The sequence below is a fragment of the Erithacus rubecula genome (assembly GCF_903797595.1).
Source record: "Erithacus rubecula genome assembly, chromosome: 3".
Taxonomy (NCBI): domain Eukaryota; kingdom Metazoa; phylum Chordata; class Aves; order Passeriformes; family Muscicapidae; genus Erithacus; species Erithacus rubecula.
This window is the reverse complement of record NC_136689.1, coordinates 44462843-44482226: the sequence shown is the minus strand read 5'-3', so window position 1 is coordinate 44482226 and position 19384 is coordinate 44462843. Positions and strand designations below refer to the sequence as shown.

The 19384-nt window shown below is 40.2% G+C and overlaps 2 protein-coding genes across 2 annotated transcripts in view; both read right to left on the bottom strand.

Moving 5' to 3' along the window:
• Positions 1 to 67: 67 nt before the first annotated feature.
• On the bottom strand, positions 68 to 6372 carry SNRPD1 (small nuclear ribonucleoprotein D1 polypeptide). The gene is made up of 4 exons (XM_079302700.1): positions 6226 to 6372; positions 5612 to 5688; positions 2952 to 3143; positions 68 to 708 (listed from the first exon to the last, which is right to left on the bottom strand). Exons 1-4 carry the CDS (start codon positions 6237 to 6239, stop codon positions 632 to 634), a joined length of 360 nt encoding a protein of 119 aa, XP_079158826.1. The 5' UTR covers positions 6240 to 6372; the 3' UTR covers positions 68 to 631.
• Positions 6373 to 7167: 795 nt separating this feature from the next.
• The window catches only part of SACM1L (SAC1 like phosphatidylinositide phosphatase), a 30804-nt gene continuing 18587 nt past the window's right edge, over positions 7168 to 19384 (bottom strand). The window contains exons 8-20 of the mRNA XM_079300291.1: positions 17953 to 18054; positions 17115 to 17200; positions 16830 to 16916; positions 16296 to 16364; positions 16138 to 16217; positions 14565 to 14663; positions 11839 to 11977; positions 11542 to 11611; positions 11380 to 11452; positions 10842 to 10935; positions 10665 to 10757; positions 9945 to 10002; positions 7168 to 9263 (exon numbers count right to left, since the gene is read on the bottom strand). Of these exons, the coding sequence (XP_079156417.1) occupies positions 9127 to 9263; positions 9945 to 10002; positions 10665 to 10757; positions 10842 to 10935; positions 11380 to 11452; positions 11542 to 11611; positions 11839 to 11977; positions 14565 to 14663; positions 16138 to 16217; positions 16296 to 16364; positions 16830 to 16916; positions 17115 to 17200; positions 17953 to 18054 (1187 nt within the window). The 3' untranslated portion in view covers positions 7168 to 9126. The remainder of the gene's footprint in view (positions 9264 to 9944; positions 10003 to 10664; positions 10758 to 10841; positions 10936 to 11379; positions 11453 to 11541; positions 11612 to 11838; positions 11978 to 14564; positions 14664 to 16137; positions 16218 to 16295; positions 16365 to 16829; positions 16917 to 17114; positions 17201 to 17952; positions 18055 to 19384) is intronic.

Below are 19384 nucleotides of genomic sequence, written 5' to 3'. Positions count from 1 at the left end.
CTGTGATAAAGCTGCTTTACGAGCCCCACCCGAACAAAAGTATGCCATGTAATTAGCTTTGACAAAGTTCATATCCAGGTATTCTTTAATCATCAGATGTAACAATCCAGCAGTTCCATTGGACCTGGTTAATTTCCTTGTGTAAATGTTTTATAAAGAAAGCAACATGTTTAAATTGCAAGCTTCATGTAATAGAAAACATTAAAATTATATCTATGAACTTTAAAAAAAGGTCACTGTGAAGAACAGTATTAGAGACACACATGGGACAGGGGTTCTTAATACAGTGTCTTAACTACGGAACCATTAGAAGAAGGCAAGTGCCTTAGAAAAGAGGGATTAATTTCAAACATTGTTAAAGCACAACATAAGTCTCTTGTTCTGGGGCAAAAAGCAAGAACAATTGTACAACCTTCAGGGGTGGGCAAAATCTTGACAGTGTCGACCAAGATCCGTGTAGTCTGCAACACCCCTAGAAACAGGACACATCTGCCTCCTTCCCCAGGCTTTGCTAACAAAGCAGAGACACCCTTTCATATTTCAGTTTATTAAAAATGGATACCATAAACAAGACCTGTACAAAAAATAGCTGAAATTGCCCAGAATTTGGTAAGGGTTGTATGATGAGAAGTTATCGTCTTGGGCCTCCTCTTCCTCTTCCACGACCTCGGCCTCTGCCACGGCCTCTTCCACGGCCTCTTCCAGCAACTTGGCAGGTAAAAGAAAAAGGGTAAATCTAGTCAGACCCAGGAATACTTTCATTTTGATTAAAACATTCTGTACTGAGCATAATCACCACACTGCTTCCCTGTAATAAGACATTAAGTTAGGTATTAAATTTGTTAATGCTCAGTAAGTCTTAGGAAATATTTTCATCTTTCGTGTTAGTTCTTCCAGTATACAACTTCCACAGACTACTGCCTGTCCTTGGCTTCACTACAGAAAACAAGGGTATAAAAGAGCTCGCTGCTCCCAAATAACTGAGTAATCTGACAGCAAACCAGAATTTCTCTTTTTTCTATATACATAGAGTCCACTTTTTTAGAGAGAAATGCAAATTTTGACATGCTGTGAGATTCCCAAACCCATCCTGTCTCAGGCACCATGTGGAAGATCAGCAGTTTGAAAGGATTCCAGCATCCAACAGAACCTACTGGTCTCAGTGATGCCTCTGCCAATTGCAGATATGATTCTAAGGCAAAGGTCTTGACTGTGTACTCCCAGGTTTAATTACTGCTATTTAATTGTAAAGGGAAGACAGAATCACACGATAGTGCAGGCCACAAGCAATTGCTGAAGGTCTGATCCATGTGTGATGATGAAAGTGTGATCCATAAAGTGATAAAGTGCCTTTGCATCTCTCCCAAAGAAATGTGATCCACCAGGTTGCAATGACACTCTGCAAACTTTAGATTATTGTTTCATTCCAAACGTGTTTCTGAGTGCAGGGCTCAAAAAGATACTGAAAATTCTGCAGAAGCAGGTGGCTCTCTAAGAGACAACCACTGGCACCCACACTCAAGGAGCAGGCTGTGGCAATTATTCTGGGATGTAGGTTAGAAATGCAGAAAAGACAGAAGGAACAGAGACACAGGACAGATTTGACATAATCAAAGTGTCATTACATTGCTGGTAAATACACTGACCCTGTAAAATCCATGGAATCAACCCCAGCTGGAGGACGACAACATCAGCAGGTAGCTGTGCTCACCAAGCACCAGCATGCTTGGACACAAGGCACACACACCCCAGCCAGCATCCTGCCCTTTTTCCTGACCACTTGCCAAGGACAGATCAAGGGTCTTACACTTCTGAAGCCAAAGGGCATTTATGGATTAAGGCAAAGCACAGCACAGCTTTGGTCTGAGACCACTTCTGCACACTGTGGATGCAGGGAGCATCGAATGAAGGAAACTGGAGCTATCATGGCAGCTTTCCCCAAAGCTGAAACCAGGGGATGTTCTTGTTCACAGCATGTCAGGAGGTTCAGGAAAAAGCAATGCAGCCATACTAATTTCTGTGTAGTTGGATTGTTTTTGATTAACTTGGAGGAGCAAAACCCCTTTGGGAGCTTTATCCTTATTACCTATCAAGGCAGCAGCTGCAGCTGGCACTTGGTGCTGCACAGCTGAGGTTCTTCACCAATGCAGAACATCCTGCACACCCACATACTTCAACACTAATTACAAGAGAAATGGTGCAACATGATTTTAGAGCACAATTAGCTTTCACTTACAGCTCACTGTTTTAAAAACACACAGATTTAACTAGTGGGCAAAACATATACTACTGCTGCTGATTTCCTGGTGTTTGCTGGAGACTCATCTTTAACAGTGTGGAATAAACTTGAGTTACTGCCTATACTGTTAGGCTTCTAAGAAAAAGGAGCAACACTTTGAAAAAAAATGTTCCAGGCAGAGCAGAAGAGCAGAGACTGGAACACTACTGGAAGCCAAAGCTGGAGACGTGCTCACTGGAATACAGCCATGATTCCCTCAGGTTCTCAAATCTCTCAAATTCATGGATACCATTTTTATCCCCCACCAAATTTCAGTGAACCATTCAACACCATTTGAGATACTGTCCTGTACTTATTATCGGCGTGAAGCTCCCCATACAAACTGGGGAAACAGACATCTGGAGAAGAGGAAGTGTAAATCTCATTGGGTGCCAACTGGAAGACTCAGGTTAAGACTTATTCAAGCTGATAAACATTTACATTTTTAAAAATTGATGCACAAAAAGCTGAAACACAACTTCATGTGAATGAAGCTCAGCAGATGCTAAGGAGGTGGACAAGACAGACTGAGCCAGTGCCATGTCAAACCCTCACCAATGAAAGAATTTGATGCCAAATGCAGATGTTCACTCAAATGAGATACCTTCAGACTCACAGTACTAAAATGCACACAAAGGCAGAACAAACACAGAGTAGGAAAGCACAAACTCACCTGCTTCTCTTTTCTTGGATTTGACTTTTGGTTCAACATCCACTAGCAAAGTATCCAGAGGCAAACTGTCGGGCAGAATGAAGTAGCGGATGTTGTTCCCTCTAATGCTCAGTGTCTCCAGCTGCACGGGCTCTCTGTTCTTCAGTGTCATTTTCACTGCTTTGAGATGTGTGTTCATACTGACATCCACTCCTGAAACAACACAAGCCTGGTTTCAGGGATGAGATCTCTCGTTGCCTGTTTTTAAATATGCACATGAAATGAGATTTATCCTGTTTATCAACACCTCCTTCTACCACTCATGAATTACTACTTCAGCCTGTCACAGAATGAAACTACATATCTTTTCTCTCTTGAATTATGCTAGTTACCATGAGGGACCTTTAGCTCCTCATGGTTAGAGATCTTTATCCAGGTCCTTGCAATAGCTGCTTTGTAAATGGTTAAAATAACTCCTCTGAACAACAAATAAACTACTGCTTATTACAGAAGGCTAATACTAGTTTTTAATTCTTTAAAAAGAAGTAAAACAAACCTTGGAGGAGGAAAAATAACCTGGATAATTTCCTTTTTCTATAAGCCTTAGGAAAATCCAACCACAAAAGCAACATTCATCTTCTGATAAAATACATTCAACACTAGAGTGAATTTTCTATGAAAGTACATAAAATATCCAACTGCTAGGAACAACCAAAACTGAGAAACTATGAGAACTCTGAGAACAGCCAGTACATAAGAATTTTATGGAATCAGTACTGTGCACAGTATGCCGTATTAATATAATCCCAAACTGGACAAAACATCCCACTTGGATGCATGTACTATGTAACAGCTGTGAGAAGCAACAAATAAAAAAAAACCAAAAAAAACCAAAAAAAACAAACCAAAAAAACCCCAAAAAACCAAACAACCCAGAAGTTTTAAGTTTTTATTTTGCATATCCAAAGCTTTAGGTGGGATCTCATATCCAGCTATGAAGATCAAAATGACAGTGATATTATTTTTCTGTCCTCTCCCCCTCCCTCTAGATTTTACACCCAACCCACTCTCTTGTTTGGTGTGAGGGGCATTACACAAAACCTGTCCCTTTATCCCTGCTTCTGCCCTGGTGCCAGGAGGAAGAGGAGATTGTGGAATATTTTACAGATTCTTAGCAGAAAATGAGAGAGGCTTTGCTCGACAATTAAGCCTGAAAGAGCAGCGAGGTCAGGAGCCCAGCCGTGTGTTTGCTTCCCATCTGGCTGGGTTCAGCCGAGCGTGCTGCAATCGGGCACCGAGGTGGCTCACTCAGCTCTAATCAAAGCTGATGGACCTGGCTGCAAAATAATACCAGTTTTGAACTCTGCCAAATCCCCACAGATTGCTATTGGCCAAAAAAGCATCTCAGCAATCCTCTGGAATAAAATTCAACCTTAACAAGAGTTGAATCTTTTTTTTTTGTCAAGAGCGCCTGGGCAGAAGAGCTTCTGAAAGCTGCGGGGGGTGAGTTTGGGAAGGGAGATGCAGCAGCTTCCTCAGCTCAGCTGCGAGGGTTTGCCTCGTTAAACACAACACCCTCCACCAACATCATACCTGCTGTCTCTAAGTACAGCTCACAGGAACTCTCCGAGCAATGTCCCTCACTGAGGTTATTAGAGCAAATAAAACAGCTTGCACATGCTTTAACACCTGAGAACCACATAACGAAATCTACAGAATTTCCTGCAATTTTCAGCTCAGTGGTACAAAGAAGCACCTGGTAATCAGGAACTCCCATGAACCAACAGGACAGACCTCTGGCAGCAGCAGGGGAGAAGATTCTCTCGGCCAGGATTCCTCTTTGCTCTGATCCCACACCCAGCTCTGCATTTTCAAACCTGCCTCTCATGAAATCGAACATATGCAAATATGCACTTCCATCTAGATTTGCCTTAAGAAAATACATGCTCAACAGAAATAATTAACTTTATTTTTTAGATTAGACCCACCTACACGCAAAATTTAACCAATTTAAGACCACATCAGCTGGAACAGGTTGCCCAGAGAATCTGCGGATGCCCTATCCCTGGCAGTGTTCTAGGCCAGGCTGGATAGGGCTTGGAGCAACTTGGTCTAGTGGAAGGTGTTCCTCTGCATGGTGGAGGGTTAGAACTGGATGGTTTTTAATGTCCCTTCCAACTCAAACCATTTCCTGACTCTGCGACTGTGCTACTAAAATTCTGAGAGACTACTAAGCAAGATTTGGAAGAGCTTGTTTCCTTCCCCCCGAGCCTGTCTGCAGGCAAAGCTGCGGTTGGGCTCAGAGGTTCCCAGTGCTACAGCAAATTTACAGCTCCCAGCAGAACCTTTAAAGCAAAGAACTCTGTAACCACTCGCCCACTACTACACATCAAAGGTAATCCCTGACCCAATGAAATTCCCAAGTACTTTCGTGGTTTCCAATCGAGAGCTAGCTGATCACAGACCCCACTTGCAGGTTCCCTGCAACCACCGACAATACCCAGACACTCTTTAACACAAACACACCTCGCGCTTACAAAATGAATTACAAAGCCCGTCTCCTTCATTTTCCTGTGCAGGTCCCCGCAAGAGGGAGCACAGGACAAAAAACTCATTCAAGCCGCGGCTGCCAATTGTCTGCCGAAAGGCAACGGGGAATATTTTGCTGCATCGTGCCGTACCTGTGATCGTTCCATGCACCTGCGTCCCATTTTTCAGCTCAATGGTCACAGTCTCATGGCTTAGCTTCATTAGAAACCTGGGAATTAAAAACGCATTTAAAAAAACTCAAACCCGTTCGCTTCCACATACAGCCGTACGTGTTCGACAGGCAGCACCAATCAGTTCCGCATCCTGAGCACCCAGACAGCGCTCACGGATGTGCTGAGGACGTTCAGTGACAGTCCATGTCGTGCCCAGCCACCGGGAGCCGGGACGCTTGAGGGAAACACTGCCGGATACACATCCACTTCCAAGCGAAACGGCCATTATCGTACAAAGAAGGAACCATTTTAAAAATTGTTACAATCCTGGGAAGGCAAAGCTAACCCAGTCCAGTGGGGGTTCTCTCCAAAAAGGTTAGGGAGGCTTTGTCGAGCGACCCGCGCAGGCCCCGGGACGGGAGCGCGGCACAGCGCATCCCGGGCCGAGCTCATCCCGGGCCGCTCCCGCTCCCGCCCGGGGTGGGGGGAGAGCGCGGGCCGGCCCCGAGGGCGCGCGCTCGCCCGCCGCAGCTGCCGCGGCCGGGCGCGGGCAATCCGCCTCCATCCGCCCCCATCCGCGCCCACCCGCTCACCTGACGAGCTTCATGGCGGCAGGCGGGCGGCCCCGGGCGAGGAGGAGAGGGGAGGAGAGGGCAGGAGAGCCCCGAGCGCGGTGCGGCGGAGGCGCCTCTCGTTCAGGCCGCGCCGGGCCGCGCGCGCCAAGATGCGGCTGCGACAGTGCCCCCTAGCGGCCCGGGGGACCCACGGCGAGCGCCGGCAGGACCTGGTCCCGCCCCTGGGGGAGAGGGCGGGGAAAAGGAGATGGGGGAAAGGTGAGGATGAAGGATGGAAAAGAGGGATGGGGGAAAAAAACGGATGGGCATGGTGGAAAGGAGATGTAGATAGAAGTGAGGGGGGTTTGGTCTGTGAAGGCTTGTGTAAGGTTTTACAACTACCAGCTTGCCTTCCTTAATTAAAAATAAATTTTAGAAAAGAGAAAAAAATAGACTACTTCATTTTAAACCTGCTTTGAGTTTTACAAATAGGAAAAAATTCAAGGCCTAGAACCTGTAAAGCACTAATTTATTGTGAAAAAAGCTACAGCTTAAGGATCCAGAGCTGTAATAGCAACAATTTTCTCTCTGTGTCAGTCTCTTCACCTAGTGAAGGTAAAAGAAAGGAAGAAGACACCTTGAATTCCCACCTATTAGTATGGTCAATAAGACATTGAAGCACCATTGTGGGGAAAGAGGCAAAGAGCCATTGGTCCTGAGCAGAAGTGACACCGGGGTTGCAGCACTGGAACACTCCAGCCACAGTAGCTCCAGAGAGAGATCCAGCCTTGGCTGAGAGGAGCAGAACATCACACAGTGCAGACTGACATCAGGCACTTGGTGAGATCATCACCGTTTGAATAATCCCCACCTGCAATGAGCGCACACAAAACTGAAGCATCCTTCAGGCGTGAAACAGCACCTAAGGAACAATTTGGGAACAGTTTGCTCCAAAGCACAAAATGCACTGCAGACAGTACATCTAGAAAAGTTGAACATTTTATTGTCATTTAGGAGTAGTACACCATTTGTAATTTTAGAAATACAGACTCTTTGCAAAGCACTGAAACACAGGTGCCTTCCAACTTCTAAAACCTACATTATTCTACGTCTTACAAACCTTTATATTAGCAATTCAAGTTTGGTCTTTGCTGCAACAAGTTCTTCACCAAAGATGCAACAACTTAGACTGCAAGAAAACTGAGCCAAGTTTCAAACTCCACCTGCCAACGAGCCACCAGAACCACTGCTTTCAAATATTGAGTCTATGATGTTCTTGTATTTTGTGCCCTTGAGGGAATTCACTTTTGAAAATTTTAAGTTAGGAGGATTCTCCAGTTAGCCACGAACTGGTAATTTTTCCATTACAGCATCTAGAAGCAAACAGATACTTTGCAAGTACTAGTGCTCATGAACAGGTTATGTTTATACAAAACCCAGAGAGGCCTCCAGAAACATTCCAGGTTAAAATGAACAGTTGCAAATGAAAAAAAAAAAAAAAAAAGGAAGAATCTGTACATATTTTCAGTCATAACACAAAGGAACACTGGAGCATCAGTGTTTTGTGTTCTAGCTTCAAGTGACACCTGTGCTAGTCCTAGTAGTATTCTACATGTTTGTCCCTTCCCCCCATTAAATTTTATACTCGCAATCTGAATATACAGCTGTACTTACAGAAAATATTAAACAATGCACAGCGCCTTAAGCAAGTTCCATGACTGGTTTTGAACAAACCATATAAGTGACAAAATTCTTTAAAATTGGTCCTTATTTTTATACAGCTTGGAAGCACTAAATTTAAAGACACACATTAACCAGCACAAATTAGTCTGCAGCTTTTTTTTTTCTCCTTTTTTTTTTTCTTAAAAGAGTGTGTTACAGCATCATGCATGAAAAACAAGCGGCTGCTCCCAAGCAGAAATACCGAATTTAGACTTACTGCTTTCTCCTCAGGCTGTTATTCCTTCTTTCACAAATTATTTCAACATAACCAAGGACAGAAGCAGCTGATTAGAAAAACAATATGGCATTTATCTTTTATGTTGCGACCCATTCTTAAAGTAATGAAGTACTTTGGAACTTTAGCATAAGGAAGGTTGAATAAACACTGCAAATGACTTTTACATTCTTTGATTTTGTTTACATCCTCAGAAAGAAAATTCTACATTTTAACTCACTAACTACTGGATTTTCATATGGAGACTGTAGTGTTGAAACAGTGCAAGACACTTGCAACTTCAGGAACATCCAATTACACTGCCCTTTCACCCAAACAATGATTAGCAGAATATTGCATCAGTTCTAGATAAACAAGACAGGACAAAAACCTCATTTTAGAATAGCATAAGGATTCAAAAATCTTTCATATTTAGTGAAAAGAATCCACACATGAATATGCACAAAGGACTCCTTAACATAGACTTTATCACAACAAATGTAATCCAGCTGGAAGTCTGGACCTAGACTTTTTATTTGTATGCCACCAGATTTGTTCAGAGACCACTATCAGATGTTCCATTATTAATGCTTCAACATTTGGGTATTTTGAGACACTAACAGCATCAGAACTCTCTCCTGTCAAGACCAAGAAACCAGCTGCAACAACCCAGGTGGAGCATGAGCTTAAGCAGTCTACTTAAGCTCCAAAACATTCCAGACACCAAAAAGCTGGCTTTTGCCTTTGCATTACGCCAGTAAGACTGGAGCCCTGTCCACTAATGCAATATTCCAAAGACCATTGCAACTAAGACTGTCAAGTCAGGTCTCAGTTGAAAGCTACCACCACCACAGGACACAATTTCCTTATCCCTGACCCCCCCCCTCCATTGCCAAGGAAGAATGTTCATAAGAGCATTTTTTGGTGTGGAAAGCAGGTCAGTAGAGACTCCAAGAGTGGCTTGAAGAATCCTCAGTACCAAGCCGCTTTCCACACACACAAATTCAGTCCATCTTCTCCTTCTGGACCAGCTTGGGTGCATCTACAAAATCCTTGCCGTTGTAAAGAATGATAGCAAAAGTTCCAAAGCTGGCACTTCCCCAGAAAAGCACATAGGCCAGCGTCTCAGTCCATGTATCACCTGAGAAGGACAGTCAGATAAACCTTTTAGCTCATTATCTCCAATTAGCAGACAGCTTTACTTTAGGACAAATGCAAATATTTCAAGCTCTTCCTCAGATCTGTCGTCAAATGAAATCAGAATTCTTTCACAGATCTTTTTGTTTCCCTACCTTGGAAAATTTGTACTTGCCACACAGTTCTTGGAACACATTGAATAGAAATCTGTGCAAGTCAGTCAAGAACTCTACTGGCAGTAATGTTAGAAAATTTAGGGCAAAAGCAGAAGGCAAAAGCCTTCATCACTCCCAACACAGATTTATATTAAAGGGAAATCCATCAGAACCAGGCTTATGCCTGTATCTGACAGTTCTGAACTGTCTTTCTGCCCAAAATTAGACAGGATTCCTTTGGGGCTTCATTCAGCCTACAATAAAGCTACAGGTCTAAAAGGTGCATCTAAATTTAGGAATAATTAACTGTCCCTTAATTGACTTCTACATAAGTTTTAAGATTATTTTTTACAGCATCTCAGTTTTTTCCTCATTAATGATACAGTGCTAAACCTCAATCTCCAGATGTTCAAGCACCTTTTAGAATGACTGAGAAGCTATTCTATACTGAACAGTTACTGGTAACTATTTACACTAAGTTCATAGAGAAACAAACCAGCTGAATAAAACTAAACTTAGTAGTGACTTACCAGCCATTAGCAAACAAATAATGCACATGGAGAAAGCAACGACCATAATAATAGGCAACTGAGGAGAGAGAAACAGAATAATCACTTGATACAGCAGTACATATGTTCCTGAATTTCCTTTAAGATGGCTTGTACTGTAAAGCTATTGACTCTTGCTTTGCTTCAGGTACAAAAAAAAGTTTGGATAGCTCCAAAATTTGGAAGACTGTGTTCAGTAACTATGTTTAGAATTGAAATACACCTCCAGTGCACTAAAAAGGAGGTTGAGGTTTATGCTTTGTTAAAAAAAAAAAAAAAAAGACCAGTTAAACCCATTTTGTTCCCAAATCCCATTTTGAAATAGAAAGGGAAGGGTGAAAACAAATGAAAAGAGTGGGGGGTTTGTGCTACAGTCTATGCTTCTGCATGAAGTATGAGAAAGGACCTCCACAAGTTTTTTCTGCAGAAGGAAACAGTCATTGATAGTGACTAGCAGAATTTTCCCCCTTCCACCTGGTGAAGCAGATTTTAAAAAAAGCAAGTACCAGTTTTTCCAATACCTCAAGGACACTCAATTTTCTGTCAAGGGAACAGTCTGGGTTTAATCCTATAAGCAGGTATCATGGAAACATTACCAGATTACAGGGATGCTTCATGACTGACAGCCAAGTCCTACTCAGGCATAATGAAGCCAGTGACTGAATGTTTGTGTTTCTCTTATCAGAACATCTCCATACTCACAGCTAGGAACTTCCAATCTTTCTTGACATGTAAAGGACTAGCAGGTTCTACTTCATCCACAGAATAATTTCCAAGAAAAAGATCAATTGCATCCTGAAAGACAAAGGGAGGGCATGAGTTAGAATGGACAGCAATGTTTATCAAATACATTTTCCCATAGTTAAGAGCTTAACTTACTTGTCTAAATCCATCAGAAAAGTTGTTTTTGTAGTAACGTATTAATGAGTTCCAGCCATCCATTATTAAGCCCCATTGAGTTCTCTTCCCAGTTCTGCAAAAAGAAATTGTGCAAAATGTTTAAAATAGATGTATAAATTTAGGACTGTAATTTCAGATTTACATTCTGTCATTGTCCAGATGTGTACATTAAATTAACACCTGCACAGGAATACATTTACTTAGTGCCACCTCTGCACTATTACCACACATACTTGTAACAAAATTGGAAAATAAAGTGACACTTCTTTCCATCAGACAATATAAATGTGTATCTTCATGGCACACTGCACAGGTTTCCATTTCCAGACAGCCTTTACTTTCCTATAAACACAGCAAAGAATCTGAAGATTTCAGTCTGACTTTTTACCAACTGAACCATTGCAAAAAGCTCATTTATAGCCTAAGCCCCAAATCAATAACCTTCTCAGATATGAGGGCTTGAAATCCCAAAAGTGCTCAAAAACTCAGAATGCCCTTACAAGAAAGGCTGACTTGCCTGGTGTAGTCGGTCTTTAAGGCACCAGTTCCAGCATATTGTTTGGCACAAGCATTAGCATTATCAGCCCATGCTGTGAATAGGAAAACAATAAGAAATATTAAGGAAGTTATATACTCTCTTCAGAAAAAAGTCATTGTTTGAACTCTATAAACAGCCTACCATTTTTGTAGATTTTCTCAAAGTCTGCCTGCTCTTCAATTCTCTGTCCCACATGCAGAACACCTAGTCTCTGGAATAAAAAGCACATGGAGGCTTGCTAGGAGTTTGATAGAAAAATTAGGATTTGCTTTCAGAAAAAGCTGTATTTATCAAACTTGAGTCTAATCAATGCAGATCAAGTAAGCAGTACAGTAACTCCACTATGCAAGATCTTACTGGAGCATTCAAACTACACTTCCATTCCAAATGAAAGCCTCTCTCCTCTTCCAGCTTGTCAAAGAAGAGTAAAACATTTACCTGAAGCTGGGCCTGGAGAGACCTGCGTGCTAACAAGCTCTGGATCACATTAGTCCGATCCAGGCAGTCCATGCAGTTACTGCGGAACGTTCCTTCCTGCTGAGTCACAATTTTGCCCTCCGAGTCAACTAGAAAGTAACTAACACATACAATACATGTATTTAGAGATAACACTCCATATACACCACATGTTTCACAAGTAAATATCCTAGTAACCAAAACACAATGATCCTGAGAATTTAATGAGTGCTCAGCCATGTCTTCAAACTTCGATGCCTCCTTGAATTCTTGTCATGCTGAAAAACGGCATCAATGGATAAACAACAATCTTGGGGCAGAATTCTCTCCTACTCAGAAATTCAATCAGAAATATTGAGTTATATGCCACTGCAAAGAGCAGCATCTGGTGCAAAATCAGGGACTTGTGGTTTTTTTTTCCCCCAGTTATTTTAGTGTCTTAGCTCCACAGATATGAAGATCATTTGCAGAGCATAACAGCAGAAGTAACCAGATTTGTTCATAAGTGGTCACCAGTTCAATCCAATCACCAATGCATAAAAAGTCATCTAAATTGTCAGGTACACTTCTTCCAGGAAGGTACTCAGATTTTTTAAGGGTGCTTACAAGATATGGAAGAATCTGTTACTGTCACATGCCATTGTCTCCATTATGTGAACATGTGGGGGAACCAGATATTCTCCCTTGCATGTGCTAATTATAACCTCAATCTTTTAAATCCACTAAACCAGGTGTTTCCAGCAGTTGATAACAAACAGGCCATTTTAAATAATGAATTGCACACATGCATTCCAATGCAGAACCAGTAGAACAAATATTCCAATCTACCTATCAGCTGGATGTGTGAATGGGACAGAACTATGCCTGCCCTGACACACCACAAAACTTACAGATGTCTACAGGTTTACATATCTATACACAGGTTTGCATATCTATAGATTAAGTTACTCCAACATGTAATTATGAACTCTGGACTAGCATATAATCCACTGTTACTGTAGAGCATTTTTATCAAGTCTAGAGTAGGGCAGTACTATGATCATGAGCCTTAGAAGCATATGAACTTACTTTGATTAACCTTGTGTTTTCTTTTTAAGAGCCATTTTCATCATTACTGAACTAGTTTTGTTAAACCATGTTTTACATTGTTGAAGACTAAACCAAACAATAACACCTGTGAAATCTTCCTTCCCCCCCTCATCAGGTTCTGCCTACAACTGATATTAGAATAAGATAGTTTGTTTCTACCCTAATAGAAATGTTTATTCTTAAATGCGGCATCTCCTACAGCTGCTCTAAAAAAATGAAAAACTAACAAAAAACACCTCCACAAACCCAGTCCTACTTTATGATAGATCCTCCACAAAGCTATTTTCTATGAGGATCAGAACTCAGATGTTTCTGTTCCTATTTAAGCAATAGCCATTACAGATGAAATAAAACAAGTTAAGTTAGAGCCAGCCTAATCTTGAGAAAGAGTCTTCAATTTTGTATCTTATTTAAGAGATGGCTTTCTTTTTCTTTTCTTCATTTCAAGGAAATCTGGTTATTTTCTCATGTCTCCAGAGGCAGCTGACAGTGAAAAAGTTAAGGGATTCAGTATTAATTCTAAGAATAAAGGATCCTTGCTGTATGGGAAAAACTACAATCTTATTTCTCCTTACTTGAGGTACTCAAAGTAATTTTATTCATTAGGTCTTCATGAGTTTTTCAAGAAGACCTAAACCAAGTTTTCATGAGTTTTTGATAAAGATCTTTTGAGTTTTTCATAAAAACTTTTTTTTTTTTTTTGTGGTGGACAGAGAATATTAACTATAATCTAATTAATTTATATAATTCTCATGGCCATCACTCCAGGCAAGAGACTTTATTAACAAGACTCCTGTTCCAGTCCACAGCTTACCTAATTTTATTTTGTCAGGATAGACTATACCACTGCTAGTTTTGTAATGTTTTAGCTGATCTACTTTGTGCTTTAGTCACAAGGCTTCAGGAACAGGAAGGAAACAATCAGAAAAGCAGAACAAAATACCTATTTGCTGAGCAATATACAGGTCTACAAGTAGCTGTGACCAAAAACACACTTGTGGGACTAAAGATTTAAACTGATATGGACATTTTGTGCATTTTTATATGACTAAAGAAAATGAGAATTTGTGTCCCTGTGGTTTACTTATATTAGAAAGGGCTAACAACCAATGCCAGGGCAAGGTTTGGAGCCACAACAATGTGTTTTAGAGAAAACACTTTTGCAACACTTTTATTGTGGAAAGAACATCCCTTGTTTTACATTCTATGGCAGAACAGTTTGCTGTCAACACCACCTGGAATTACTATGGATGGAAAAAAAAATAAATCTAAGGAGACTCTTTTAAATAGCTCCAGCTGTATGCACATTCATTTCTTTGTCTAACCTTTCACCTAACCTTACAAAGGCAGCTCTTGCCACAACTCAGGGTTGCTGCAATTCTCAGACCCATTTTATTGAGAGGTAACATGGGCTTTACATCTCACCCCCCCAGCAGGCCTCTAATCTTGCACACAGTGACAGCAAGACAGTAGAGATATGGACACACTCATGCACACACATGCATCTTCTTTACAGAAGATTACAGGTCTGTTACAGTGCCTTAATGCAAGACTACAGAAACTAAGAGGAAGTGGTCTCATTTTAACAGCACAGAGTTGAAAGAACTGCAGAGCCTTACCTGAACTCATCCTGCTGGTCTGCCAGCTGATCCATCAAAATCTGAAGCCGATCCCATCTCATCCGACTGCACTCTTTATGGAAGTCAAACGCCACGTACCTGCTCAGAGAGAGAAGCATTTTTTCACATTACCTGTGTACTGCAGTGAAGCTTACAGAAAACACTACAGCAAAAAGGTGATCTATAAAAAAGGTAGTGACAGAGGATTTGTTTTTCTTTAGAGATGACTTTCAAGAGAACTGCAGATTTCTCCTGCTGCTGCACCCTCAGTGTGAATGGTGAGAGCATTTAAAATTCTTTACAAAATGCCACTAGTCTGGGAAGCACACATTGAGTTCCAAGTTCTATGTATGTTCCATTTTATGTTCTGGCTAATATTTTTCTTCCAGAAAGTACAGAAGGGATACAAATCTTATTAAATATGTGGGATTGTTTTCCCCACCAGGATTCTTTTGTTCTCTGTTCACTTTGAACTAGACACAGGTGTTGAAATCAACATTTTTTTGCTGGCATAATTCCCTCAATAACTTTAGAAACCTGTTTAAGCAGCTAACCTGTCATAAGAAAATTAAGCAGCTACTGACTTGGAACAAAATTTTAACAGCCAATTTATGTAAAGAAGTGCTCTAAATGAGTTGTGCTTGATTAATTAAGCATTTGTAGGTATATGTTTGCTGTGAATTACAGGGCATTACATTCCTCTCATCAAACCTTCATAACCCAAAAGTTATTTGCCAGAATTTCAGGACTATGCACGAAGAAAGATGCATAGTCCTGAAATCTATACAAGTCTATACACACTGAAACAAGCAACTGAAGTCCTGAGTTTACTCCAGCAGGTAAACACCATCAAAAACAATTAACCAAGAAAGCAGATTTTGATAGCAGGTAAAATAGGGCTGTCAAACACCACTTTTGAAGATATACAGAACATCACCAAAATGCACCTTCACATAACTTCACATCTTGGTTTTCACCAGATGACTTTATAGTAAATATGCACAGAAAAAAAACCATGGCACAGTAATTTCAAGGATAAGGTAGAGGGGTAAATATGCTGGAGCTGGATGCAAGCCCTCCCTCTAGAAGTTAATGAAATCAAGCACAGACAGGCTGTAAGACTGTACTGCACTCCGTATTCCCCCAAAGAGACAGAATTTCTCATAATCTAAGTGCATTCTCCACTCTTGGCCCACTGTTACACTGAGCTCCAAACATTTAAATTACTTGTTCCCTTACTGTTCCATCTGTTTTGCTCATGCTCATCACTTCCTCACTAAGTTAGCAATGCAACCAAGCCTTTTTGCCAGAAGCCAGTTTTACAGGGCACAGTTTTCTTTTTTCCTAAAATGCAGAATACCTCCATTGCATACTATGACTCCAATACTGACATTACCATTGCCTCTGAATTTCCTTCTTTATCCTGTCTGTGTCCTCCCTTAGAAAAAACCTCATAAACATAAAATGCAAACAAATCACAGGGTTGGTAAAGGTCTCCAAAGAGCTGACCACTCTGTGGGTCTCAAAGGTAATGACTTGTAACACAAAATGTATCACTTCATATCATATGTACCTGACCATTCCATTTGCCATGCTGTTCACCATTTTTGAGAAGGTTTGCTCAAGAGGCTTCTCTGAGCCTTTTTGGTTGACCTGGGAAAAGGGAAAACAGAATTACTCAAAAGCCTGCTTAAAAGAACAATTTTTCAGGAAGAACAAGTGAAAGCATACCAAGTTGACAATCATTTGCTTTCCATAGCTAATTATTTGTGAGTCAAAATGTCTTTGGAAGCCATCCATCTAGAAGAGAAAGAAAATGTGTTGACAGATGTACACTACTATTAAGATCTGTGCTTTACAAAAAGCTCCATTATAATATTTTCGATGACTCTTATCATTGTTTAATGTTCTCAATTGTGCCAATACATTCCCGCTTTCCATCTCCCAGTCCACTCAGCTCTCCTCATTAAACATGCTACAGATAAGGAGTATTGCACAGCTACTAAAACTGCTACAAACTGGATCCAAAGAGAAACTACTCCCACTGCCTGCATTTTTTTTTTGCCTTTAAATTCATTATAAGAAGTACAAGGTTCTTGCTGTAAGAATATAGCTGTAAGAATAGCAAGGTTTCTTGCTATTACTTTAAAAAAATTAAGCTCCAGTATTGCTGATTTTTATTCTTCTGGTTACAGTTTGCTATCCCATCACACAAACATGAGCCCAAAAACTTGTTAAAACCCTAAGACACAAACACTCACATACATGATTTACTGACTTGCTGATCTGTGGCTTTGGTTTATACTTGAGGTTTGGTCTTTGAGACCAGAAAAAAGGAATAGATCCACGGGTCTGCAAAAGAGTGGAAATGGTTTTAAACAGCAGAATTTACACAACTCACTTGACATTTAAAAATAAAGTAGACTGGTTTATTTTGTTAATCTAATTCAGACTGTTTAGTTTTATTTGCATATCTTATATACAATATATATTTAAAAGCATAGACAGAGCTAGCTGTCTATGAATCTGTGTTCCTTACAGTGACTTTACCTGAACAAACGATGCTTTGCTCCCCTTGTAATGTACAATTTGTTCTGTCTCAACAAAGTTAGCAGCGTGCCCTTCTGAATCAATACCTGTGCAGAAAAAAGATTGTGTTAGCCAGCTCAGCCTGCCTGCAGAACAGTGACAGTATATCAGCAAAAGGCTTCCTTCCCCTCCCTTTTAAGTCCTCACAGGAAGCACAGAGTTGCCTGACAACATAAAATTAAGCACACCTTTGATAAAAGTTTAACATGATCTGCACAAATTTAACCAGAACTGTGCTTCTTCAAGTTAATATGTTTTGATATTTCTAGTACTAGAAATTATTATTTAATATGAAATAAAATACCAGTGCTCAGACACCAAAATATTCACAATTCTCTAACAATGGAACTGCAGAAAGGGACTCATTTCTTCAAAAGCATGTATGTTGGGACTAAGAACAGAGAAAGTAATTTAAAGTAATTTCTCTGTTTGCTTTTCAACTTTAAACAATTAGAGAACATCGCTCAGGACTCCCCTGCCAGTACCAGAGTTACTCTTAGCTGAACTTACTGCTAGACCAAAAGGGCTATTACACACTTGCATTTAGCACTAATGAAAACAGCCATGTGTTAAAAATCCCTACAAAACTTTTGTAGTTATTTCTTAAAGACATGAAGAGTCAGTTTTAATAAATACCAAAAAATGCTTCAGTTCCTAACATTTTCTTTGGAGGAAGAAACTCAAGACAAACTAAACAGTCTTTTTGCAAGCTGTTACACAGCAATTAGTCCTAAAGGTAATTCACACGTGCAGATGGAATACATGTTATTTTTGAAATAAATCAGTTTATTTCTTTTACCTCTTACATAGTAGCGTACACCAGCCCTGAAACAGCTTCTTCTGGAAATAAGCAGCCAGTCAAAACACTTGCCATTAATAGAACAAGAATGCATAGTGATAACTGATGAACAACACTAAGGAAAAACCCCAGCTTTTCATTAGGATGTTTTTATACATCAACAAGTTGGAAACATCAAGGGATCAAGAGACTACATTCAAATAAATCTGTAAACATTTGTCACCCCAACAACAGTTGAACATTAAACTTGAGAGACAGTAACAATATTAGGATCAATATGCATAGTGCAAAACAACACTCTGTGGTGATGTCACTGATGAATAAACATTAAAAATGCTGCAATTTTGAGAAAATGTGATTCTAAGGGAATTTATTATGGGTCTTATGGTCCTAACTAAGACTCCATCTCATCCATAATTTTATTAGACTACCTTAACAGTTTCTTGCCCCTATTGCTTTTAAAAATTAACAACTACTTCAAAAAATTCCTCTTCAAAATTTTTTATAGGCTTTTAGAAGAGTAAATATCTTGGGGTATGCATTTTGCTCCCATAAATGCAACATACATCACATCTACAAATGCCAGAACTAACACTAAAATAGAATAGCTTTCAAATCCATGTGAAGAAAAAGAGAATGAACACACACCAAGACTCCAGCGCGAGCTTCTCACCACAAATGGTTTCCTGCCTGGGCTACATACCCGAAGTGCCAAATGCACCTGGGACTAACCAATACACAGGGGCAATGCAAACGAATTTCAGCTTTAGTCTTGTTTTGTGATACTTATAGTGGCACTTATTTGGACTGCAGTAAGCTATCAAGTCTAATAGAGACCAGTATTCATGAAAAATTTCTCCAGGTAGATTCACTAGCTTGCACGCTTTGTCCCTAGAAAACTGAAACTTATCACTTTAAAGCAAGCAAAAGATTTAGACGGTCAATTTTAAAATTAGTGTACTTCAGTTTTCTCTTTGAGGAATATAGATACTTTGTCTCAAGTGAAATTCAGGTTCTGTATCTATGATTCGAATGGGAAATAAAGCAGCTGTGTCACACACTAACACCTCAGCTGTGTTAAAGAAGTGATTTCATACATGAGTCATCTTGATTTCTGTTTGGATTTATGCCAATAAACACATGTAAACAACCCCCAAAAATATAATACAAATTGGCCCCATCCAGAACATTCTCACAATTCATAAATCAAGGCTGAAAAATACCGATTCCTCTTGTTTTCCTGGAAAATTCTTGTCATGTCCCCCATCCTTTAATTCAACATTTGTACAACCAACAGTATTCTGCAAGAAAAGTTACCTCTAACCTTAGCTGCTTAGCAATTGTCAGCCTATCTTCTGTTGGCAATCTGTCCTCACTTTGACAACTTGTTATTAGCAACATCCACATATACAAATAAGAACAAGACAGAATT